The sequence below is a fragment of the Carassius gibelio genome, chromosome B4 (assembly GCF_023724105.1).
Source record: "Carassius gibelio isolate Cgi1373 ecotype wild population from Czech Republic chromosome B4, carGib1.2-hapl.c, whole genome shotgun sequence".
In the NCBI taxonomy this organism is placed as follows: domain Eukaryota; kingdom Metazoa; phylum Chordata; class Actinopteri; order Cypriniformes; family Cyprinidae; genus Carassius; species Carassius gibelio.
Genome location: NC_068399.1, coordinates 7756836 through 7782082, shown reverse-complemented (window position 1 = coordinate 7782082; position 25247 = coordinate 7756836). Strand labels below are relative to the sequence as shown.

General features: G+C 42.5%; 3 protein-coding genes across 7 annotated transcripts in view; 1 reads left to right on the top strand and 2 right to left on the bottom strand.

Moving 5' to 3' along the window:
* Window positions 1-13615, top strand: part of LOC127955934 (zinc finger protein 658B-like) — a 97830-nt gene extending 84215 nt beyond the window's left edge. For 2 of the 4 annotated variants that reach the window (XM_052553599.1, XM_052553601.1), the window contains exon 2: window positions 9899-13615. In XM_052553599.1, the coding sequence (XP_052409559.1) occupies window positions 9899-11529 (1631 nt within the window). In that variant the 3' untranslated portion in view covers window positions 11530-13615. Of the gene's footprint in view, window positions 1-8604; window positions 8899-9353; window positions 9422-9898 lie in introns of those variants that run through there. The other 2 variants (XM_052553600.1, XM_052553602.1) reach the window with 2 other exon arrangements.
* LOC127955956 (zinc finger protein 501) overlaps window positions 1-25247 on the bottom strand; it is a 315828-nt gene that overhangs the window by 262254 nt on the left and 28327 nt on the right. The window lies entirely within an intron of this gene.
* Window positions 1-25247, bottom strand: part of LOC127956046 (zinc finger protein 93-like) — a 235215-nt gene that overhangs the window by 199330 nt on the left and 10638 nt on the right. The window lies entirely within an intron of this gene.

Sequence of the window (25247 nt, the reverse complement as noted above, 5' to 3'; positions counted from 1 at the left end):
ATTGTCATGCGTGTCTCATTAGTAAAGCCGGTTCTGTGATTAGCGGTAAATGTCCATCACCTGCTTTCATATGGAGCGGCACTTAATAGACATAGCCGTAGTTCACTGACAAGCTATGCAATATCGCGTTCGTAATCGTATGCGATTCATCTGCGATTATGAACGTGATATTGCATAGCTTGTCAGCAAACTACGACTCTCTAGTTTTGTTTTCCTCCAGCTGCGCTCCATTTTCCGGGCTGCTCTCTTTAGCGTGCGAGTATGCTCATTATACCATGGTGTCAGACTTAGGGATGCAAATGATTAATCAATTATCGGTTAATTGTCGATAAGAGATTGAACGATTAGGGCTGTCGATTGTCAGTTAACTGATTTAATGGTGGGCTGCGTGCGGCTCTTGCGCAGAACACGTGCGAGCGGCTGTGAGTGACGGTGACGATATATAACAAGAACAAATTAATAAATAGAACGAATTCTTAATTTCATGAAATCTTTCATTTCCCTACCCATGTGTACCACACACAGTAAGAGATGCGATTAAAAGTGAAAGTTAATAAAAATAAATCTCCCAACTTAGAAGATTTAAGAAAAAAAAAACAGAACAAAGCCACATTAATGAAGGCTATCTTGAACGGCATCTAGAGACATTTTCCTAACCCTGCGAGAAGTTTTTTTTTGTTGTTGTTGTTTTCTGTCTCAGCTGTTCTATCACCCTCGAGCCTTGCGCACACGTATATTCTAGCAATTCAAACTTAAATCGCAGTCTGTTCATTATCAAAATAAAATAGTCAACTAAACGTCAGTTTAAATAGACCGTAGTATACCGGTCCACTCTGCTGGTTCAAGGACATTTTGCTCATATGAAGAGGATCATCTTTTCTGTCTATGTGCGACTGTGTTAGTAGTTTACATTATAAATAATAGTTTAACATTAAAATATATTGCAAATAAAGAAACATTAGGATTTGTGCCGAATGAGACATGAGCAGTAATATCCAAATAAAACTAGTCAAACCCGCGCTCGCTCGTCGTCTGCACGCACATACAGTCACGATTTAATTCACTGTATGTCTGTTTTTTACAAACAAATAGGCTAGCCGTACCGGAACGCAAAAATTCTAAAAATACTGTAATAATTGTCATAATGTTTTAATGCCATAATGTCAGTTGAAAACATTGCAATTGTGTTTTAAAATACAACAACGAGCATCACAAAACCAATTAAAGAGGCGTATTCAGCGGTCTCCGTGCGGGATAGAAAATAGTCAACAAAGTAAAATGATCTCAAACGTATGGCGCGCTCTCTTCATTTTATGAAATGATCATAATCACATCTATTTATTTTATAATCCTGCTACTAGCATTTTATTCAGACTAAAACCCCATTAATTCAAGTGAGAAAGCGTTTTGTGTGTGTGTGTGTGTGTGTATGGCTTTTGCGTCATGGCAGCTGCCTGCAATAGATGCATTTTGCAGTATTATGGTTAATGATTAATCGATTAATTGTAATATTATTTTTGCTGTTTCTGTGCTTAATATTAATCAAACAGTAGACAGACAAAATCACTCACTTTTCTTGACTGAAAAAACAAAGCATGTTTAATTCTTACATTGAAGACTGTGCTGTTACATTAATTACATTACCCCCCCCCCCCCCCCCCCCCAACTGTGATTATGACTTTGCTATAATCAAGCAGCCCTATTCTCTTCCAGGAGGACACACGTCTGGAGCACTAAAACAGTGGGCTCCCCAGTAACGGCTTTACACAAAGCAGCGCTGAGCTCATGAACACTACTTTATGAGATAAAGTGAAAATGACATCAAACCTTTTCTGAAAACAGTTCCCTTCAAAGATACTTTCATATAAATCACCCACACCATGTTGAGATTTTAAAACATGTTGTGCTCATGTTTATTGTCAAAAGCCTTTAGTGGTAAATCAGTGTATAAGAAACACTGATAATGTATATCGTAATATCGTAAAAACAGATTTCTGTTAATCTGGTTTAAAGGTCCATTTAGTCCAGTACTAGGCTTGATTTCTGATTGGGAAACCCCCTCTGTCTCATTCCTCTCAGCACGCCTTCTTCCAAAAACTAACTGTATCTGAGATTAACCTTTTTTTGAGGTGATGTGGGCATTTACATAATAACAATAATAATAATAATAATTTGAATAATCATGTCAGTTATAATGTCATAATACTTACATATTTGTGGTTATACATTTAAGTATGATTATTTATAACACTCAATGAACACCATAATATATCTACTTCATTTATAGTATAATGGCCTGTATCATATCTTGACATTAAGATCTGTACAGTATGTTACTAAAGCTTGTTAGTGGTTAGATGTTGAGTGTTTCTGTGGAGCTAATGTTAGTTGAAGTGAGCTTAATACCCCAACTGAAAAAAGCAATGTTTTATATAGAGATATTCCGATACTCTTTTTCTCTTCCCGATACCGATTCCGATACCTGGGCTAAGGGTATCGGCCGATACCGAGTACTGATCCAATAACTGGGTGTGTATCTGTAAATACAGCTGTATATACTACTAGCCCTGTGTAAATTGCTAGAATTATTTTATGGTGTGCTTCAGACTGATCCCTTAATAAAACATGAGTAAATAAATGGTGAACTATTGTATTTATTACAGTATTTTTATTATCTGACATGAATTTGGCAGTAATATTATTTATTTTCTTAAGCGAAAAAGAACTTCAAATGCAGCCAAAAATCTGACACCGCAAACTAAAAAAGGTATTTTAGTTTTACAATATAACTGTATTAAAAACTGCAACAAATAAGTCTAGGAATATAAAAATGATATATTAATCAAACAATCTCTTTTCAACAAAACAAGTAAAAAAAAAGAACAGTCTAGGCATAATTATTATTAATAGAGACGTATTATTATTACTACATAGAGACATAGCCAAATCTACTGTAGGCTACAACAGTAGCTTAATATATTGTCAATTTACTCATGTTAAACCAAACATTTATTTTAATGGGCTGCCATGAAGATCTTTGACTGTCTGTGTTTATGATATGACAGTTTTCTCAAATGAAACGGTAAATTCTCACGAAGTGACGGTTTATGCGTTCGTGTCCTCCTATAGTGACACACGACAGAGACTACAAAACAGCGAGCTCCCGCGCATCTGAGCCCGTCACCCACAGAGATGCAGAATTTGCAGGAGTAATATTTAAATAGTATTTTGCAGTTTAATATTCACAGACTAGTATATATTCGACTACTGTCAGGAGCCCTAGGTTTGACTAACACGGAAGTGACTGAACGCAGCTGCGGGTACCGAATATACTCGGGAGTCGGTAACTACCAGTACTACAGAGACATACTGCTAACCACTGATCTATGCTATAAAAGCGGCTTCACTGTCTGTTGGCAGTTTAGAACGCGATGAGCGATCCAGTCATATATAGATCAGTGCTGCTAAGTGCTGTCTTCATTTCTTCTACGCTGCTCTAAACGGGTTACTTGTGGCAACACAGCACAACTTCCTGTGTTTGCAATGCATTCTGAGCAGCGAAGAAAAACCGTGCAGCGGTTAGGCAAAGCTAGCGGTCATGACTAGGTCTTGTTTAAGAAAATGGTATTGGATCGGTATATGGGTTCATGTACTTGCCGATGCCATAATTTGTTGTGGTATCGGAGATATTTCCGATACTAGTATCGGAATCGGAACAACTCTAGTTTTATATGGTTACGTTTTATTTTGATGGTCCCCTTAATGTTGACTATAAGCAATTTTGAAACTACATGCCAACTACCTCTATCATTAGAGTATCGGTGTCCTAAAGAATGGTTGAATCAAGTATTATAGAATAAGCTAACATACTTGCAAAGACACTTATAGTCAGTTTATCAGTTGGTTGACAATCAAAAAAAGGGTTAGCATATATTTAGCAGACATACTAATACTTGACTGAACGCTAGTTGATATGTAATTGTTATCCACAGCTGTCTAAAGGGTACCATCAAAATAGTCAAACTGATCTTACAATAAAAATAGCAAATGTGTCATATCACACTGTTGTGGCAAAATTAAGGCCCAGTCCCAATTCTACCCCTTAGCCCTTCCCCTTTCCTACCCCTTTGTTTCGCGCGTTCACGTGAAGGGGTAGGGGTGTCTCGATTCTCTATTGGTTGGAGGGGAAGGGGTAAGGGGAAGGGCCAGATAGCCCTTCAAATGAAGATATTTCGGGACCACACTTCAAACGAAGGGGTATGAATTATCTCTGCAACATGGCTGCTACGGCGAACAAAAAGACACATTAATGTAAGCTTTATGGCATAAAGATTTTAAGGAAAAGTAATCATTGGTTTTATGTTTCATTCAATTGAGAGTTCATATTAACGGTCATGTTACTCACAGAAATGTTTGCAAAAAATTGCTAATATTTGCTAACGTCATATCATTACAGAATGCATGATAGTGCCACAGCATATGTCTGATCAGGGCGATAACTGCCGTAGACTAATCCCCCCCAGTAATTAGAAATCGCTTAATCATTTTTTAAATATTACCTATTCGAGAGAGAGAGAGATGAAAGTTGGGTGTATTCGCGTCTGTGCGTTTATCTTTTTAGAGTGAGTTTTCTTAAAAACAGCAATTGTATCCTCTCGTCGCTGGAAAATATAATGTAGCGATTCAGTATTCAAACTGTATTTAATAAAAGTCTTGGGGCAGCATTGACAAGTTTATTTTCTCCTGGATGTGTGAGCTGCGCGATTTCCGATATGTGTGTGTGTCAGTAAGCAGCTCATTAATACAGAACGATAATTAAAGGCTCTAATGGACACCAGCAAACCACTATGTGTGTATTGTAAGAGCTAGACGACGAACTTTTTTTTCCAGGAACTTTTTCCCCCCAGACCTGTTGCTTTCTGCGTTTCCACCGCGGTGTAATGTACCGGGAAGATTAGGCAAATAGACTGGTGTCGTAGGTCTGCGCGCAATACAAAGTACGCAGATTTAGGACTTGCATCCTCGGTAGTTCGGACTTTGTGCATTCGACTCAGGAGTGTGATGTCTGCGACGATGCAAATCCGGTAATTCTGCAAACCGCAGCGTACTTGATAACTTCAGTCAGCTCGCTTTGACTACTGCAATTTTCCTCTCTGTATACTTAGAATAAAACAAAAAAGGATATCAAATACCACTGCCTCCTTTTGTTTTCATTTAAACATAATAACAGCTGCAGAAATTTACTTAGTTCAGGGATATGTGTATACGATACTATGTGATACTTATGTAACGGTGTCACGCCCTTGCAAAAAGGGATTTAATCGCCGCATTTTTGGAACCGTCAGACACCAGCTGCCGAGCGTTGCCGGGTGTTAAAGCCTTACCTCAGGTACTCACTCCAAATCCATTCCATTCAAGCCCGAAAGTCTCCTCTGTGGCGTTGTGCAGTCACGTCAGTGAGTGATAAACACACATTACGTTATACACCCACACACACACACACACAAACGAACATTCATAATTACTCATTCTAACTCTTTCAAGATACGCTCAGAGCGAGCGCTTTTCTTTTGTTCATGTTTTGTATGATTATTTTTGAGCATGACGATTTTGCATGAGTGTGATATCTTGAGTTAAACTTTGCAAATCATGGACTATTGATTACTGCGAGCCTACAACACTTGACCTACATAAAAGTCATTGTGATTCGTTATTGTAACCTCTGTTGTGAGAAATGTTTTTTGTTTGTTTGTTTTGTAAAAGAATAATATAAATATTTACACTAAATCTTTCTTGTGGGATGTTTTGTGTAACTGGTGGCTTACGAGCTATCCCGGTATAATATATTATGGTGGTAGACCTTAATTCTACCTGGCGCCCGAATTAATAAAAAAAAAACCTTTTGCAATGGCGTGCCGCCGTTACAATATACAGCCATTACAATGAAACAAAATATTATATAAATTTGCCTTTTTTATTTTCATTTTAACATAGAGATAAATTGAATTCAGACCAAAGATAACCTGTTAGATTTACCCAAAACAAATTATATTTTATGTTTAACCACTAAAGAGACATCAGAGCCAGTGGCACACATCAGAAGGTCTATCCCAGGAGAGGCTGCTCTCTGCGGATACATGAGGACTGAGCTCCCGCTGATCGAGTGGAGCTCACCGTCTCCGAGATCGGCGAAACACATTTTTAAATAGGCTCTGTCTTTATAAATAAACCACAGATTTGAGTTTTAATAAACAACTTTCTCACCTGAAATACATTTAAAGTTACATTTCATGACACAATAACAGTAATATTTTGAAAATGTTTATCCGAATAAATGGTGGTTGAACACAACCAATGCTGCGTGAACTCAACCAATCAGCATGTTTAGCGCCCAAGTCCCGCCCCGAAAGTTACGGAACTTTGAAAAAGTACCACCTCGCCAGCAGGGACTTTCTGAGGTGCATTTTTTTACCCGAAACTTTTAGTTCCTGGTTGCTGCGGTGGAAACACACTGAGTACCAGGCCAAAGTCCCTAGTTCCTGGGTAAAGTTCCTGCGGTGGAAACGTGGCATTAGGTGACCCCCTCAGGTCATTTCTCAGACATCTGTTTCCCCCCAGGTGTAGCCCTTCTGAACCCACACAGCAGTTCTAAGAAAACACATGCATATATATATAAGCATACAGAAGCAGTGTTTAATGAATTTTTTCCACCACAATACGTTAATCTGGTATCAGAAATCTGATCTTATGGCTGTTTGAGAGGAAAAAATGTAATTACTACTTATAAATGGTCTTTGACTGCTTTAAGGAAAGTAGCATCAGAAAAATGGCAAGATATGGGACTTATTAGTGTTGGGCGATATGGTCATTTTTCAAATCGTCATATCGTCAGCCGATGATACACGATATTATCGTGCATGTGTGGAGCAAGAGAGAGACTCTATGTTCTTGTCATAGCATAACTATTTGGTGTTTAAAACCACACAGGTGCGCGAGAGAGAGCCTAAGTAATCACATAATTAAAAAAATATATACTTTCAAGCAAACTAATAAACTAACGTTAAATATAAAAATACTGTTTAAAACAGCTAGTTCATATATAGTTGGACGCAACTGTCATATCACGCGTCCTGTGACAAATCTGCCGCATCTGCACACGGAAGAATCAGTTATCAGTCTAAATGTTTTGCAAAATCAGACAACGGTGAAAATCAATAGTAGATTTCATCAGGTCCAACAGTTTAACACTAATATTGTACATAAACGAACACGTTAAATATAAATTATTTGAAACCGGTAAGTTGATATATTTGGAATAAAGTTGAACTGAACTGCATCAGTCATACAGCGCTCTGGACTGCTCGCCTCATGACGTGTCTGACGCCAGGCCACAGAAACAAGAATGAGATGCATTCTAACATTAACTGTGGTATTAAACTAAGTTAGTAAGGGCTCGTTTAAAATATTGCACACATACAGGTCATTCAGATTACTTGTTAAAGTGCAATGAAATACCTTCTATCTGCAGATGATGTACATCTGTTTGAGGATGGAGACTTTTTAATGGCCAAAACCCTGAGTTTTGTGCATGAAAATAATAACGAGGTGGCAAAGCGCAAACTTATTCATAGTTGTTCTCACATAGTCCTTCTACGTCATCACCACATAGTGTGCGTTATAAGTTAAGTGATCAGTCTCGGTGTACGCGTGCTGTGTGTGTTTGTTTGTGTGTGTGAAATGCGGTGCTGAAGTGAAATAGCTGGGCAGTTTGATAGCCAAATTATAATAAGCCGCCTAATAAAAATAATAATAGTTATTATTATTCTAATTTAATACATTAATAGGAGAATGAGCCTAATATCATCTTGACTTTCGACAGAGAAATCTGCTTACGTCTATCTCTGACTATCGTCGATACACGATACTATCTATTGGCACAACCCTAGGACTTATACATTATAACTATGAGAAATACAGGAAATACAGCTGGTCATATAATTAGAATATCATCAGAAAGTTGATTTCAATAATTCTATTCAAAAAGTGAAACTTGTATATTATATTAATTCATTACACACAGACTGATATATTTCAAATGTTTATTTCTTTTAATTTTGATTATTATAACTAAAAACTGACAACAAAGGAAAATCCCAAATTCAGTATCTCAGAAAATTTGAATATTGTGGATGCCACACTCTAATCAGCTAATTAACTCCTAACATGTGCAAAGTCTTTAAATGGTCTCTCAGTCTAGTTCAGTCTAGTTCTTTAGGCTACACAATCATGGGAAAGACTGCTGACTTGACAGTCCAAAAGATGACCATTGACACCTTTCTTGATGAAAGTAAATTTTGCATTTCCTTTGGAAATCAGGCTCCCAGAGTCAGGAGGAAGAGAGGAGAGGCACACAATCCACGTTGCTTGAGGTCCAGTGTAGAGTTTCCACAGTCAGTCATGGTTTGGGGTGCCATGTCATCTGCTGTTGTTTGTCCACTGTGTTTTCTGAGCTCCAAGGTCAACGCAGCCATATACCAGGAAAATTAAGAGCATCTCATGCTTCCTTCTGCTTACCAACTGTATGGAGATTTCATTTTCCAACAGGACTTTGCACCTGCACACCGTGCCAAAGCTACCAGTACCTGGTTTAAGGACCATGGTATCCCTGTTCTTAATTGACCAGCAAACTCGCCTGACCTTAACCCCATAGAAAATCTATGGGATATTGTGAAGAGGAAGATGCAATATGCCAGACCCAAGAATGCAGAAGAGCTGAAGGCCACTATCAGAGCAACTTGGACTCTCATAACACCTGAGCAGTTCCACAGACTGATCGACTCCATGCCACGCCGGATTGCTGCAGTAATTCAGGCAAAAGGATCCCCAACTAAGTATTGAGTGCTGTACATGCTCATACTTTCATACTTTTCAGATTTCTAAAAATCCTTTTTTTGTATTGGTCTTAAGTAATATTCAGATTTTCTGAGATACTTAAATAAGGATTTTCCTTAGTTGTCAGTTTCACTTTTTGAATGGAATTAGTGAAATAAATCAGCTTTTTGATGATATTCTAATTATGACCAGTACCTTTATAATCCATTGTAAAAAGTAGATGCAACCTGTTCATTTTATTATAAATCTTCATAATCTTAAAAGCTATAGCCACAAATAAGTAAATATTATAATATGTTGTATCATCTCATGAATATTCCATGTTTTTTTTTATAATGCTATATTATTATAATGGCTTAAGAAAACTCTTATAATGGATTATAAATACGGGTTTCATAGAAAGTGTTACCATTACATTCATATAGTGCTTTTCTGGGTACTCAAAGTGCTTTACATGAAAGGGGGAATCTCCTCGTCCACCACCAGTGTTCAGCGTCCACCTGGATGATGCGACAGAAGCCATATTGCGGTAAAACGCCCAAATACACACCAGCTTATTGGTGGAGAGGAGAAAGAGTGATGTCAATCAATGTATGGGGATGATTAGGAGGCCATGATGGTCAGAGGCCAATGGGAAAATTTGGAATTTTTAAAAATAACAGAGAGTCAGGACTTTGGTTTAATGTCTCATCTGACCCCAGAAGATTAATTCTAATGACAGTTATAAAGTTTCAAGTAATTTAAGATTGTTTGTTGTAATAGAAACAATCTTTAGAATAAAGCAAATGGGGGACAACTTTTTTTCAACAAAGTGTATGTAAGATAATGTTGTAGTTGATGAAACATTGAAAAGTTCTCCTTGTAGAAACATTGGGGTTTGTGTATGTAATGTTTTAAACCTTATATTTTCACATTTGCAGGAAGGTTTAGTTCATAAAATTTGTATCAGAAAGAACCAATTTTTTTCAAGTTACTGACAAGTGAACTGTTTTTGCTTTTATTTCAGAGTTTATTGAAGAAAGTGAGGAGAACAAAAAATGGAGTGAAATTGAGGAGAAAAATCATGTCAAAACTGGAGAAAAACCTTTGAGAGCTAAGAAAACTTTTACATGCACTCAGTGTGGAAAGAGTTTCACATACCAATGTCATCTTGATTTTCACATGAGATTTCACACTGGAGAGAAACTGTTCACTTGTAAACAATGTGGGAAGAGTTTTACACAAAAAAGAAGCCTTATGGCACATATGAGGATCCACACTGGAGAAAAACCTTACAAGTGTTCACATTGTGACAAGAGATTCAGTGATTCAGGAGACCTGAAAAAACATGAGAGGATCCATACTGGAGAGAAACCTTATAAGTGTTCACATTGTGACGAGAGATTCAAACAGTCATCACATCTAAAAACACATGAGAGGATCCACACTGGAGAGAAACCTATTAAGTGTTCACATTGTGACAAGAGATTCAGTAGGTCAACAAACCTGAAAACACACGAGAGGATCCACACTAGAGAGACACCTTACAAGTGTTCACATTGTGACAAGAGATTTAATCAATCAACACATCTAAAAAAACATGAGAGTATCCACACTGGAGAGAAACCTTACACATGTAATCAGTGCGAGAAGTGTTTCACACACTCATCACAACTTAAGGATCACATGAACATCCACGCTGGAGAGAAACTGTGCTCATGTGATCAATGTAATAAAACATTTTTGAGCGCTTCAGACCTGAAGAAACACCTGACAGTTCATACAAAGGAGAAGCCATATTCATGTTGTTTGGGTGGAAAGAGTTTTTCAAATTTTTCAGTTTTGAAAATACATCAGAAAACACATACTGGTGTAAAAAAGCACAAGTGCTCAGAGTGTGAAATCACTTTTACTTCAGCGGGTGGTTTAAAACAGCATGAGAGGATCCATACTGGAGAAAAACCTTATGAGTGTTCACACTGTGACAAGAGATTCAGTAGGTCAGCATACCTGAAAACACATGAGAGGATCCACACTGGAGAAAAACCTTATGAGTGTTCACACTGTGACAAGAGATTCACTCAGTCAGGATACCTGAAAATACATGAGAGAATCCACACTGGAGAAAAACCTTTTGAGTGTTCACACTGTGACAAGAGATTCAGTAGGTCAGCAGAACTGAAAACACATGAGAGGATCCACACTGGAGAGAAACCTTTTGAGTGTTCACATTGTGACAAGGGATTCAATAGGATAACAAACCTGAAAAAACATGAGATGATCCACACTGGAGAAAAACCTTTTGAGTGTTCACACTGTGACAAGAGATTCAGTAGGTTAGCAGACCTGAAAACACATGAGAGGATCCACACTGGACAGAAACCTTTTGAGTGTTCACATTGTGACAAGAGATTCAAACAGTCATCACATCTAAAAACACATGAGAGGATCCACACTGGAGAGAAACCTTTTGAGTGTTCACATTGTGACAAGAGATTCAATAGGATAACAAGCCTGAAAACACATGAGAGGATCCACACTGGAGAGAAACCTTATCACTGCACTGAATGTGGGAAGCGCTTCAGTCATTCATCTGCTCTACACATACATACAAAAAACTATCACAGTAAGGCCCCTTACAAACAGAGATGCCTTTAGCTGTTTATGTACAAATTTTGTATCCTATTGGTGTGTCCTCTAGAGGGATTCTGCGTTTTGGCAGCATGAAACTGCAAATTTTTTCTTAATGGGTCCCAGAGTGGATCAATCTGATGTGTTTACAATGTGTTTACAATCTGCTTTTGAAGAAATATTGTAGTATCATGCTACAGTGTACATTTTGTCAGCTGCAGTTCTGGTGTCTCTGTCTGAACTGTACAACATCACATGCATTCACATCAGTGTTAACTCTGCTTTAGAGTTACTCTCAGGGGTCACTGCACTTATTCGCAGACACAAAAGTACATTATTTGCATGTACTTTAAAGCCTTGCTGGTTAAATGTTTCATTCATGCGCTGGTCTGATGTATGCCTTTTCTGAGCGTCACATACACCCGAAGCGTGCGCACCAAAAAGCCTGTCAAACAGCGCCTGATCGCTGAACTAAGTTATCTTTTGTGCTTATACTGTCAAAACACAGAAGGTTCACAAGTAGACTAATAATAAAATGAAAGTAAGGAGTTGAGATGGAACTTTTTTGTGCAAGAAGTTTTCTGGAAAAAAATTCCATATTCTCTCTGGTTCGCTAATGTGTTATTTCATCAACACTTCGTGGCCTATGCCTTGATGGTATGGTATGGTAGTTTGTGCATTTCCATGTTACGTTATGTTACGTGTAAGATACTTTGTGTTGTACGTGCCATGACATTCAAATGCACACAAAACTTCTACGATGGTACCTCAACCTTTCACAGACACACAGTGAAATTAATGTTGAATTGATTTGCTTGTTAAGGTATTGTAAACTCATGAGGAAAGAAAAACTTAAAAGCATACTCGTATATCTTAAATCTTCTGGTTACATTATCCTAAGTATTTAAGGCATCAGAGAAGTGTTCTGTATGAAAGCTATACAAAACACAGTTTGTCCTGTACTCGCAGGCCATCCTATCCATACAAATAACAAATCAATCATTGTTTTGCACAAATCTTTGTTTGAATTGTGAATGTAGCCTCTCAAGAAAAGCTTTAAGACCTTGCAGAATACTCTGCCGCCTGAACTCTCCCACTTCACTTGTGCTGACGGCAATCCACAGAAGAGGATTAAGGCCATGCAATAAAAAAATTTAAAAAACCTCTTGAGATTAAAGTCGTTACATTTTGAGAGAAATGTCGAAACAAAATATTGAGAATAAACTTGTTAAATTACAAGAAAAAAGTTGTTACATTTTGGCCAAAAATTAAATGAAATAAAACTATTTTTTAAGGGTAATAAAATGAAGTGCAAAGAGAAAAATCACTCTCTGTTCTTGACTTAAAAAGAATTACAGTTTTAAGTATTACAGTTGCTTTAGGTATCAGTCTATATAGTGTTTTATTTTTAGATTTGTTCATTGCATTTCTTGAATGTTCCTGCCAAGTAAACCTTTTGTACCTGAAAATAAGCCATTGTTTGTTTTATTCGTTGTAGTAATTTATTTTTAAATCCCCTTATTTCTGATTAAAAAACACACACACACAGTAAAGATTATTTAACAGTTTATTGAACATAGAAAGCTGCACACTTCTTATGTTTCCTAGAGTCCTAGAGTCTCTGGCCATGGAGTGAACGGTCACATTCCATGAGTCACCAACATTTAAGTAAATGTTAAAATGCACATTTTGTTGTGAATCTTTTTGTTATTTGGGATTTCTGTTAAAGTGTTATCTGATTGTTTACTTTTTTATTTTGTTTGGTAGGAACTACATGGGTATATTTAGAGGTTGTTGGTACTACCCAGTCAGTCAGTTGATCATCTGGGCTGATTTCAGTTATTACATTGTATTGTTACTCTGCTAGCAGGGCAGATTTATTATTTTTGTAGGCCTGTTTTGGTTCAGTTATTTTTCCTTTGTTTTAGTTGAGTTTGCAGGAATTATGTTGAACTGGACTTTTGATATATCTGCTTTTGTGGATTTGATTAACATTATTGTTATTGTTTTGGTGGAAGAATAAATCAACAATTTTTCCCACAACTGTCCTGCTTGTCCTTGGCTACCACCACAGTATCTTTGTTCTTAATTATTAACACACTATCCCCACGGGTCCTTGAAGGTTTGTGAATCTGAATTTCTTTAAAAAAGAATCATACATGGATACATCTATATTCCCTCTGGTCCGCTATAGGCTCTATGCAGCAGGAACTGTGACGTGTTTCCGACCATTCTCTCTACTGGGCTAACAGTTTCCGGTTCCATATTTACATCTGACGCTAACCCTCACGAGATCGTTGGGTATGGCGCAAAACTTAAAAGCGACAAACATTTCTGGTTGTAAGTATATATAGTTTTTGGCATCTTAAACATGGAGAAAATAGTTTTCCGATACCAAAAGCTACTGCGACCTAGATCGGAACATTGTTGTGTGCCGTTGTGTCAGCAAGATACAACTCGACTGTGAGTTTCCATTCATTTCCAGTGGAGGAGGATCTCAGAAAAAAGTGGCACGTTCAGATCAGGACAGATGACTTCCAAGTCAACAAAAACACAATGGTGTGTAGCGTTCATTTCAGACCTGATGACTTTATGGAAGGGGCTCGTCTGAAAAAAAGGTGTTTTCCCTACACTGTTTGAGTGGAACCACTACCAGGAGCAGCTGCCGAGGTTGAGTGTTTGGGAACGTCGAGAGAGACCGCTGACCCCTAATCCTGACTCGGACGCAGAACAGGAAGATACTGTAGGGGTGGGCGTTATGGAAAAAATCTCATACCACAGTTTCTTTCAAAAATATCACAATTCACGATTTTTATCACAATTCTTTCTTATGTTGGTTTTACTATTTTGCAAGTTGTCTGAACATTAATTTCACTTCAATCAGGACCACTTCCGTCAAGTATATTTATGACAATTATAATTGCATACAATTAATGTTGGCGGTATGGTTATGTTCTGGGCAACACTCCACACGCCTGTCCATGCTTGGACAGAGCGGAGAGAGCAGCAAGACAAACCCCCCTGAGGTACAGAACAGAACCATTATAAGCATATATATAATTACACTTTACAATTACGTGAGTTGTAAACAAAATGTGAGCGACTGCTTCCAATGAAGAGACTGTAAAGAAAAAAAAAAGTTAGATTGGATTACTGGTTCAGTCGGTGGAGTTGGGGTTGGAGAAGGGAGTTAATTGCAAGCAGCAATGCGATGGAAGAGACACTGAAGAATGGGAATTTAAATAGACCGCAGGTGATAGCTGTCAAGACTGGCGACCTCCTTTAGCAGGGAAAGATGGCCAAGGTCGCTGATGACCTGTACTGTGGTGCCGATACCCTTGAGGATCTTCTTTAAGTGTGGAAAAAGGTCTTAGTGGCCCTCCTGCCATCCAGTCTATGCTTATCTCCCAGTAAGATGATCGTTGCCCCAGTCCAGACCAATATTTTGGGGTGGGTCTGGAATCAGGGTTCTATTTGTGCATTTCAACATTGGCATCGTGCCCCCCCCTCCTGCGACTGTTATTGGCCTATAGTCCTTTATTGGTGCATATTATTGGCCCTAGCTATAGCCACTGCCCTGAAGCACTTTGGTCCATATACAGCTGCATCTAAGTAAATTAGAATGTGGTGGAAAAGTTAATCTATTTCAGGAATTCAACTCAAATTGCGAAACCTGTATATTAAATAAATTCAGGGCACACAGACTGAAGTTAACGGTGTTACCGGTTTTAAGCCGCAACGGTTTTAAGCCGCAACACTGGTTACATGATTTTCCACCGTGACACCGTCCCCACCGTTGTTTTGATTTTTTTTAAGTATTCATTTTTTCTTAAATATTTATTTGAATTAAGTAAAAATAATAGTTATAAATAATTTAATTTAAAAGAGAGCATACACTATAATTAAAAACTGAATGCAGCCACAATGCTACGTGCCAAGAGACAGCCACATCAAAGATCAGCATAATCAGCATAATCTCTTCTCCCTGGGCTTCATGTCATTAAAGACAACACATTTGCCCCATCGGATGAGGATGAACAACTGACAGCCAACCTGAAAGCCTGAATCATATCTATTTTAGATGCGAAATATGAAGCTTTACCTGAAGCAGGCTGGCAGTTTATGCGCTAGATAATATTCCTGGTCCCGTGACTACGACACTACGACTACGACATGAATATTGAAGAGCCCAAGAAGATGACAGAGGAAGAAACGATCATCCTTGGTAGGAAAGTGCAGTCAACGCACACCGTGAGAGAAGGAGAACAAAATGAAGAAGAAGCCAAAGTTGAGTTGCAGACCCCCCCCCCCCATAAAACTCTGCAGATGTCACAGAGTGACTTTGTAAGGGTGGAACTAAAAGTGACGGAGATTGGTTCCGCCCGGACCATATATCGCAAACACAGCCGCTTCCGGGAACGCTGGCGAACCCAAATCTGCGTGTTATTGGGAACAGGTGGCTTGTGGAGCGTGGCGATTACTGATTGGGCAATTTGGTGAAGAGGAGACACATAAATAGGGCATCAGAAACACAGGAAGTGGTTGGTGATTCCCAGTAGTTATTGTGGGTGCAACGGAGCGGAGGAGAGAGGTGGAGAGAGAGTGTATGGTGTACTGTTGAGCTTGGGCAAAGAGAGACACACACAGGGCTGAGTATACGAATATCTTTATTGGAGCATTGTGTTCAGATGCATTGTGTGAGGTGAAGTTAACACACATCGAAGATCTGCTAGGATTGCAGGAAGGAGATCGTGCTGCCAGTTGTGTCGGATGTCGGTTATCTGGAAGAGAAGTGGAAAGATACAGTGTTAATGAAAGTGTGAGTACACTGAAATATTCATAGAGTCAACAGTTATTTTACAAGTGTGGAATATCCATATACCTCTTGTGAGTTGTGACCAGTGTGAGCGGCCCCACCGTAATAAGATTGGTGGGTGAGCCGGAACCAGCGAAAAAGGAGTCTGGTGCCTTGTCGTGGCTGTGACATTTCCTCTGGCGATCTGCTGCATCGGTGCCCCCAACGTCCAGGAACTAATCCCCGGTCCTATGTGGTTTTGACCCTAATTCACTGTGAGTGTGTGGAGTGCAGTGGGTGAGTCCTTTTCTTTGCTGTGTGTACACTTGAAGTCTGCAGTGTCGTGCTGTGTCATGTCGTCAGTAATCACCCTCTAGGCTGGGAGAGAAAACCCTGTGGAGAAGAACGTGCACCGGTGTTGTGAGACGACCGTCTTTTATATACATGCCCGCTCGTGGCTTTTGGACCCCTACTCCGCCGAGTGGTGACGTGTCAACAATAGCAAGTAAGGAACAGTGTGCATATTGTGGGGGACGACGACTGAGAGGAGTGTTGGCTGCTTATATGAACATCCAGCTGTGTAGCCCTTGTGTATGAATACCTGTTTGTGGAGCGCTTTCAGAGGTTCGCCCCTGTCTAGATCTCTAGAGAGGAGAGGGAAGCGTTCGAGTCATTCCTGAGGTACATACCCAGTGGCACAAACCTACCTGAAGTCACCCAGCGTGGTGGCACCAGCTGAGGCCGTGGAAGGCCCAATGTGCAGTAACTTCAATCTGTACTTCTATCCACTCTTGGTCTAATTCGAGAGGTGGTGTGTCTTTCTCCACATATTCACTGAAGCTAAGCACATTTGTGAAGGAACTCTGTCTGTCTGCTTACCAGTCCTACAGGTCTGAGCTTGAGGCTCTGAGTCGTCGTGGGAGAGTTTCCGCGGTTGGAGGCAACCGTGTTGAGTGTTGGTCTGGGAAGTCTGCCCCGGTGAAGAAGACCACAGTTGTCGTGACCTATACACCTTCTCTAGACTCCCGAGCTGAGGCTCTGTGAGTTGTATCCATTCAGTATTGTCATTGTAAAGCCACCTGCATGCCCAGAGCAAAGCTCCAGTTGCCCCTGTATGCCCATTTGTATGCCTAAAGCTAAGAGCCAGCGTATTGCCCTTGTATACATACTTGTATGCCCAAAGTCAAGCTCCAGTTGCCCCTGTATACCCCTCTGTACGCCTAAAGCTAAGAGCCACCGTATTGCCCTTGTATACTTACCTGTATGCCCAAAGTCAAGCTCCAGTTGCCCCTGTATACCCCTCTGAACGCCTAAAGCTAAGAGCCAGCGTATTGCCCTTGTATACTTACCCGTATGCCCAAAGTCAAGCTCCAGTTGCCCCTGTATACCCCTCTGTACGCCTAAAGCTAAGAGCCAGCGTATTGTCCTTGTATACTCATCTGTACGCCCAAAGCTAAGAGCCAGCGTATTGTCCTTGTATACTTACTTGTATGCCCAGAGTCAAGCTCTAGTTGCCGTTGTATACTCACCTGTACGTCCAAAGTAAAGACCCAGTTGTCCTTCTGCATACTTACCTGTACGCCCCGAGTGAAATACCAGTGCATCGTCCTTGCATACTCACCTGCAAACTCCATCCGTAGGGTTTACCTGGACGAAGTTAAGGATTGTGTATCTTTCTTGCATACTTACCTATACACTGAAGGCCAAGACTCCAATATATTCACCTGCATACTTACCTGTGGACCTTTTAGGCATTTCCAACCGCGGACCCAGAATCTCATGGCGAACGGCGTCAGGTACGCACCCCACCCAATTAATCAGAATTACTTACCTTCTTTGCTCTGCGTGCAGGGACTGGAAGGGCCCCACCGACGGTTATCCTGCAGGAGAAACACAAAGGCACTACTGAGAAAAACCCTGTTGAGTCACGTGAAGGAAAGGACACCAATTCACCTACAGGCTTACCTGAGAGTCCCCGTGACAGAGTCAGAAGCGACTCGGACCTATACTCTCTGGCCTCGAGAGTGGATTTTAGATTCCCTTTTCCCTTCCCCTCACACCTTTTAAATAATTTAAATAAAGTTGTTTTAATTATACCCACTCTCTCTCGTGCGTCTGGTCATTGGGGTGTTCTTGGGACCTCCTCGAGGTGGAAACTAGGGAGGGGCGAGACTCACGACATCTGTGGTCCGCTCCGACCTGTGACAGATTTTGGCGTAGTCGGCAGGATTTCCCCTCAGGTTGAGCAACCAAGGTTCCCCAATGGCCGACAACGATTTGCCAGAGGCCCTACCCCGAGTCATGCCAGTGTTTATAGGGAACCCCTGGATCCAGAAGTCCTTCGGAACTGAGTCTGAAGTACAATTAGCCCAATGGAAAGCTCAGATCGAATATTTGGCTGGGATTCAAGGGTTGAGTGCAGCACAGCAGCTGCAATTTGTTCTTAATTCTCTAGAGGGGGAAGCACGGCGGGAAGTCCAGGCCGCCCCAGAAGCCGTCCGAGCCACCGCTCAAACCGTCTTCCAGTTCTTGACGGAACAATATGGCGATACCACCCCAGTAGCTGTCCTTAGAGCACAGTTTTTTAACTGTAAACAAGGCCCCCGACAACCCATCAGAGCTTTTGCACTGCGACTGCGAGAGCAGTTTACAAGGCTACGAGGACGTCAAGATCATGGTCTCGGGGACGGAGAGACCTTGTTGAGAGACCAATTTCTGCTGGGGTTGAGAGAAGGCCCAGTACGTCAGAGCCTGCGAGTGCAGTTCCAAAGAGACCCTGAGCTTACATTCGAGGATCTGAAGAAGGAGGCGGTGGCTCTGGAGATCGATCAGGCTGAAGTAAAAGACCCCCCTCTGTGTGCAGCCGTAAGTGGCAGTGCAACGGCTGTTCCAGAAGCAGCAGACTGGAAACAGGCCCTGAAGTCGGAACTCCTCAAAGATGTCCGTGAACAAATGACGAAGTTATCTAAGACACTTTTGGAGGAACTGCGACTGGGCACTTCGAGGCAAGAGGTAAGGCCTGACACCCGAGACCGTGGGTATTTAGATTGTGACCGAGACCCAGGAAGGCGACCTAGCTGGCCTACCAGCCCTCGATTCGAGTGGGATGAACAGGGGCGACCGATTTGTAACCGTTGCAGAGAACCTGGCCACTACAGTCGACAGTGTGGTCCCCGAAGAGGCTCGGAGGGGGGTTTTTAGGTCGACCGGCCACAGTGGGTCGTGTGGTCGGGACCCCCTTAGATGACCCATCTATAGAAGCTGGCTCGAAGGACAAGATGATTGGGCATAGCCCTGTGGTGGAGGTCCACGTGTGTGGCATCAAGGTACAATGTCTCGTTGACACTGGATTGCAAGTCACCCTATTTTCTGAGAGTCTGTCACAAGAGCTGTTTGGGAAACAGAACATGCAAGGAACAGAGGCCCCCTGGCTCACCCTGAAGGGAGCAAATGGGTTAGACATTCCCTATATTGGCTACAGACTAGCGGACTTGGAAATTCACGGAATTGTCGTGCCCCAGAAAGGAGTGATCATTGTCCAAGACCACTGCTTGGGAACTCATTGAGCCCTCCTCGGTATGAACGTCCTCTCGGAGTGTTGGGAGGAATTATTTCAGGCCAAGACCGTTCAGAAAATACCGCCTGCAGAACGACAAGAATGGGAACGTGTTGTGACTGATTGTCGCCAGGTACAGATGACCAGGGTCCGGAGGGACCGGGAGGAGACTGGTCGAGTAGCTTGCCACTATGCACTGTCCGTACGGGCCCGAAGTGAGGCTATAGTATGGGTAAGGGTCCCCCAACAAGAACACGGGCCAGAAGGCTGGGTACTGGTAGAGCCCCATTTGGATTGTCAGTATGTGGAAGTGGCCCGAGGACTGGCGGTGGTCCGACAAGGACGAGTTACGGTAAAGGTACGAAATGAGAAGCCCTTTGCCATACATCTACACAAACACAAACGTCTGGCAAGAGTAACGATGGTGGAACCCCTTCAAGTGCAAGAAGAAAGGGACGTGAGTTTCCGCCAGGTATGCCCTACAGTGGTCGAAGTGGGCCTGACTCAAGTAGACTCGCCCTCCCGGAGGGCTGGGGAAGAGGTGCCCGGCCATCTATTGGGCGAATCCCTACGAGGCGAGGAATTGGAGCAGACTCAGACATGTAAGCTACAGGAACTTCTAAGGACGTGGCAGCATGTATTCTCTGCCCATGATGAAGACTACGGATGTACGAACATAGTGAAACATCGGATCCCCACGGGGGAAGCTGGACCCAGTCGCGAGAGATATCGCCGATACCACCTACCTTATATACTGAGGTTCGGACTCTGGTGCAAGGTATGCTCGAACAGGGGATCGTTCGAGAAAGCAGCAGCCCGTGGGCGGCTCCTATTGTACTGGTGGAGAAGAAGACAGGGGCCTGGAGGTTCTGTGTCGACTACCGAAAACTGAACCAAGTGACTAAGAAGGATGCCTTTCCATTACCTAGGATTGAAGACTCACTCGCCAGCTTAACAAAATCAGCTTGGTACTCCACGTTGGATTTGGCCAGCGGATATTGGCAGGTGCAGGTGGAAGAGGTAGACCGGGAAAAGACCGCCTTCACGACCCCGTTTGGTCTTTTTGAATGGGACCGGATGCCCTTCGACTTCACTAAACCCTTCGTTCTTTACACAGATGCCAGCAACCTCGGCTTGGGGGCAGTGCTAGCCCAACGGCAGGAGGGAGTGGAACGGGTCATTGCGTATGCTAGTCGGAGTCTTCATCCTGCTGAGAGGAACTTTACCAATTATAGTTCCTTCAAACTGGAGTTGTTGGCATTGAAGTGGGCACTCAGCGAAAAATTCAAAGACTACCTCTGGGGCGCTCAGGTAACAGTGGTCACCGATAACAACCCGCTTGTGCACCTACAGACAGCGAAGCTGGGGGCTGTGGAGCAGCGGTGGGTGGCCCAGCTCGCGAATTATGATTACCAGCTCCAGTATCGGCCGGGGTGAGAGCACACCAATGCCGACGCCTTGTCCCGACTCCCGGCGGTGGGGAATTCGAGGAGTCCATCAGAACCAGTATCAGACCAAGAAGAGGAGGGGTACATAATAATAATAATAATAATAAATTTTATTTATAATGCGCTTTTCTAGAACCCAAAGCGCTACAGAGAAATACAATTCAAAAACTACAATAAATGCAAATACAAAGTAAAAAAAAAAAAAAGTATAAATCATAAAATATTCATTATAGTACAACATAGTAGAATATTACTGATAGTCCATAAAAGCAATTTTAAAAAGATGAGTTTTCAACAGCTTCTTAAAACTGGCTATTGTGTGAGCTTCTCTAAGAGCAATGGGGAGCGCGTTCCATAACCTGGGTGCAGCAACAGAGAAAGCTCTCTCCCCCATAGATTTTAATCTATAGGGAGGCTGTTGAAGAGTAGGGGAATCAGCAGACCGAAGGGAACGAGAAGGCATGTATCGGGTGACTAAGTCACAAATATAAGAAGGGGCAGTTCCATGTATAGCTTTATATGTTAATGTTAGAGTTTTAAAAACGATACGTGACTGTACAGGAAGCCAATGCAAACTATAAAGCACGCCTGTGATATGCTGACGTGATGGAGTATATGTGAGAATACGAGCAGCTGAATTCTGGATATACTGCAGGCGTTTGATTAATTTAGCAGGTAAGCCAATGAATAGTGCATTGCAGTAGTCAATCCTCGAAGTAACAAATGCATGAATAAGCCTTTCAGCGTCGGGTGGAGTGAGGAAAGGCCTAATTCTTACAATGTTTCTGAGGTGATGGAAAGCAGATTTTGTAATGTTCTTAATGTGAGAGTCTAGTGTCAGATGAGTGTCAAAAATTACTCCAAGGTTACGAGCCTGAGCAGATGGAAGTACTACACTGTCATCCATAGTCAAATTAAGATTACTACCCTTATGAATAGCTGCTGGTGTGCCAATGAGTAGAACCTCTGTTTTAGAAGAATTTAGTTTTAAAAAATTATGGTGCATCCTTGTTTTTATTTCCAGCACACACTCTGAAAGAACTGTTGAGGTGTGAGTAGGATCAGACTTGGAGCTGATGTAAATTTGCGTATCATCTGCATAAAAGTGATACCCCAAACCATATTTCCTAATAATTTGTCCCAAAGGAAGCATATACACACTAAACAATATAGGACCCATTACAGATCCCTGAGGAACCCCATGACAGACCTGTCCAAGTTCAGATTTGTTGTTTCCCAAAACAACAAACTGGGTACGATCAGTGAGGTAAGAATTAAACCAGTTTAGTACCGTACCAGTGATACCAAGCCATCTCTCCAGGCTGTTTATCAGGATAGAATGGCACACTGTATCAAATGCAGCACTAAGATCCAACAGGACCAGGATGGTGGAGGCTCCAGAGTCAGCTGAGATAACCAGATCATTCATAACTCGAACCAGGGCTGTTTCTGTACTATGTCCCTTTCTAAACTCTGACTGAAAAGGTTCAAAGAGCTTGTTGGAAGACAAGTGTGAGTGGAGCTGTGCCACAACAACACGTTCTAAAACTTTAGCAAGAAAGGGTAAGTTTGAGATAGGTCTGTAATTAGATAGATCTGACTTATCACATCCAGGCTTTTTAAGGACTGGTGTAATAGCTGCAATTTTAAGGGCTTTTGGAACTGAACCAGTAATGAGGGAGGTGTTCACAATGTTCAAGATGAGGGGGCAAATTGACGAGAGACATCCCTCAATTTTCATACATGGTAGGCGTGGTGGAAGCGCCTGGAGGTCAACGAGAGGTGGTGCCCGTAAGTTGGGGATGGGACCCCCGCCGATGGAGGGAGAGGCAACAGGGAGACAGAGAGGTGAGGACCCTGAGTCAATGGCTGGAACAGGGCTGAAGGCCAACACCGGCGGAAAGGCAAGCCCAAGTTGGGAAAGGACGAAAGTTGCTGGGGCAATGGACGAAGCTCAAGTTGAGAGACGGAGTACTGTGCAGAATCATCAGAGATCCGGGGCTAGATGAGGAGATCTGCCAGATTGTGGTACCAGAAGATCAGGTACGAGCTTTATTAGCGGCTTACCATGACCAGCTGGGGCATCAAGGACAGGAGAAAACGGTGTCCCTTCTGCGCCGACACTTTTATTGACCAGGACTAGAGGCATCAGTGAGTGCTTTCATCCAGGCGTGTCCCCGATGTACTCTATTTAAATCAAGGCAAGAGGCCAGAGCACCGATGGGTCCCCATAAATGTAAAAGCCCCTCTCCACATGGTAGCTATGGACTTCCTGACGCTGGGCCGACACATGGACCGTTATCAGAACATTCTTGTGGTCACTGATCTGTTTACGAAATATGCTTGGGCTGTTCCTACCCTAGATCAGACGGCTAACACCACCGCCACGGCCTTGTGGAGGGCTGTCTTCCAGCTGTTCGGATGCCCCGAGTTCCTGCATTCGGACCAAGGACCCAACTTTGAGTCTCGAGTGATAAAGGAACTGTGCCAATTGTATGGGTGTACGAAGACTCACACTACTTCCTACCATCCCCAGGGTAACGGGGGGTGCAAGAGGTTTAATCAGACCCTGCTGGGCCTACTGGGCACATTGGACAGGGATCATCAGAACGACTGGGTGAGTGCCTTGCCAAATCTAATCCAGGCATACAATAACAGTGTACACAGTACTACGAGGTATGCCCCTACTTATCTAATGTTTGGCAGACATGTGCGGATGCCCACAGATCTGATGTTGGGAACAGCAGTGGCCGAGGAAGAGGTGAGCCTGACCGAGTGGGTGGGCCGTCATCATCAACGCCTCCATTTTGCTTATGAGCAAGTCACTAAGCGGATACGAGTGGCCGGAGATAAGAACAAGCGGCTATACGATTGGACGGCACGAGAGGCCCCCCTACTCCCTGGAGAAAGAGTACTGGTGCGGGACCACAGGCGACAAGGTAAAGGAAAGTTGAGTGACCGGTGGGAGACCACTCAATATGTGATCCAAGGCCAGCAGCGGCCTGGACAACCCGTGTACAAGATTCGCCCAGAAGGGAAGGCCGGGCCGGACCGAGTAGTCCACCGTAACATGATCCGCCCCGGTCCAAATTACCCTAGCCCCATGGAGGAGGCTCCAAAAGAGCCGGCGCCCGTAGCCCCGTGGATTGGGGGATGGGCCGTGGTCCCAAGGGGCCCTGTGAATGTGCCCGCCCGAGTAGTCCCAAGGGGCCCTGTGGATGTGCCTGCCAGAGTCGACCCTGCTTCGCCACCTCGGCAGTCCCAGCGAGAGAACCGAGGATGCCCCCCTGCCCGTTACGGTGAGTGGGCAAAGAGACGTTCTAGGGACTAGAACGGATTGGCGGGGGAGGATGTCACGGAGTGACTTTGTAAGGGTGGAACTAAAAGTGACGGAGATTGGTTCCGCCCGGACCATATATCGTAAACACCGCCACTTCCGGGAACGCTGGCGAACCCAAATCGGCGTGTTATTGGGAACAGGTGTCTTGTGGAGCGTGGCGATCACTGATTGGGCAATTTGGTGAAGAGGAGACACATAAATAGGGCATCAGAAACACAGGAAGTGGTTGGTGATTCCCAGTAGTTATTGTGGGTGCAACGGAGCGGAGGAGAGAGGTGGAGAGAGAGTGTATGGTGTACTGTGGAGCTTGGGCAAAGAGAGACACACACAGGGCTGAGTATACGAATATCTTTATTGGAGCATTGTGTTCAGATGCATTGTGTGAGGTGAAGTTAACACACATTGAAGATTTGCTAAGATTGCAGGAAGGAGATCGTGCTGCCATTTGTGTCGGTTATCTGGAAGAGAAGTGGAAGGATAGTGTTAATGAAAGTGTGAGTACACTGAAATATTCATCGAGTCAACAGTTATTTTACAAGTGTGGGATATCCATATACCTCTTGTGAGTTGTGACCAGTGTGAGCGGCCCCACCGTAATAGGATTGG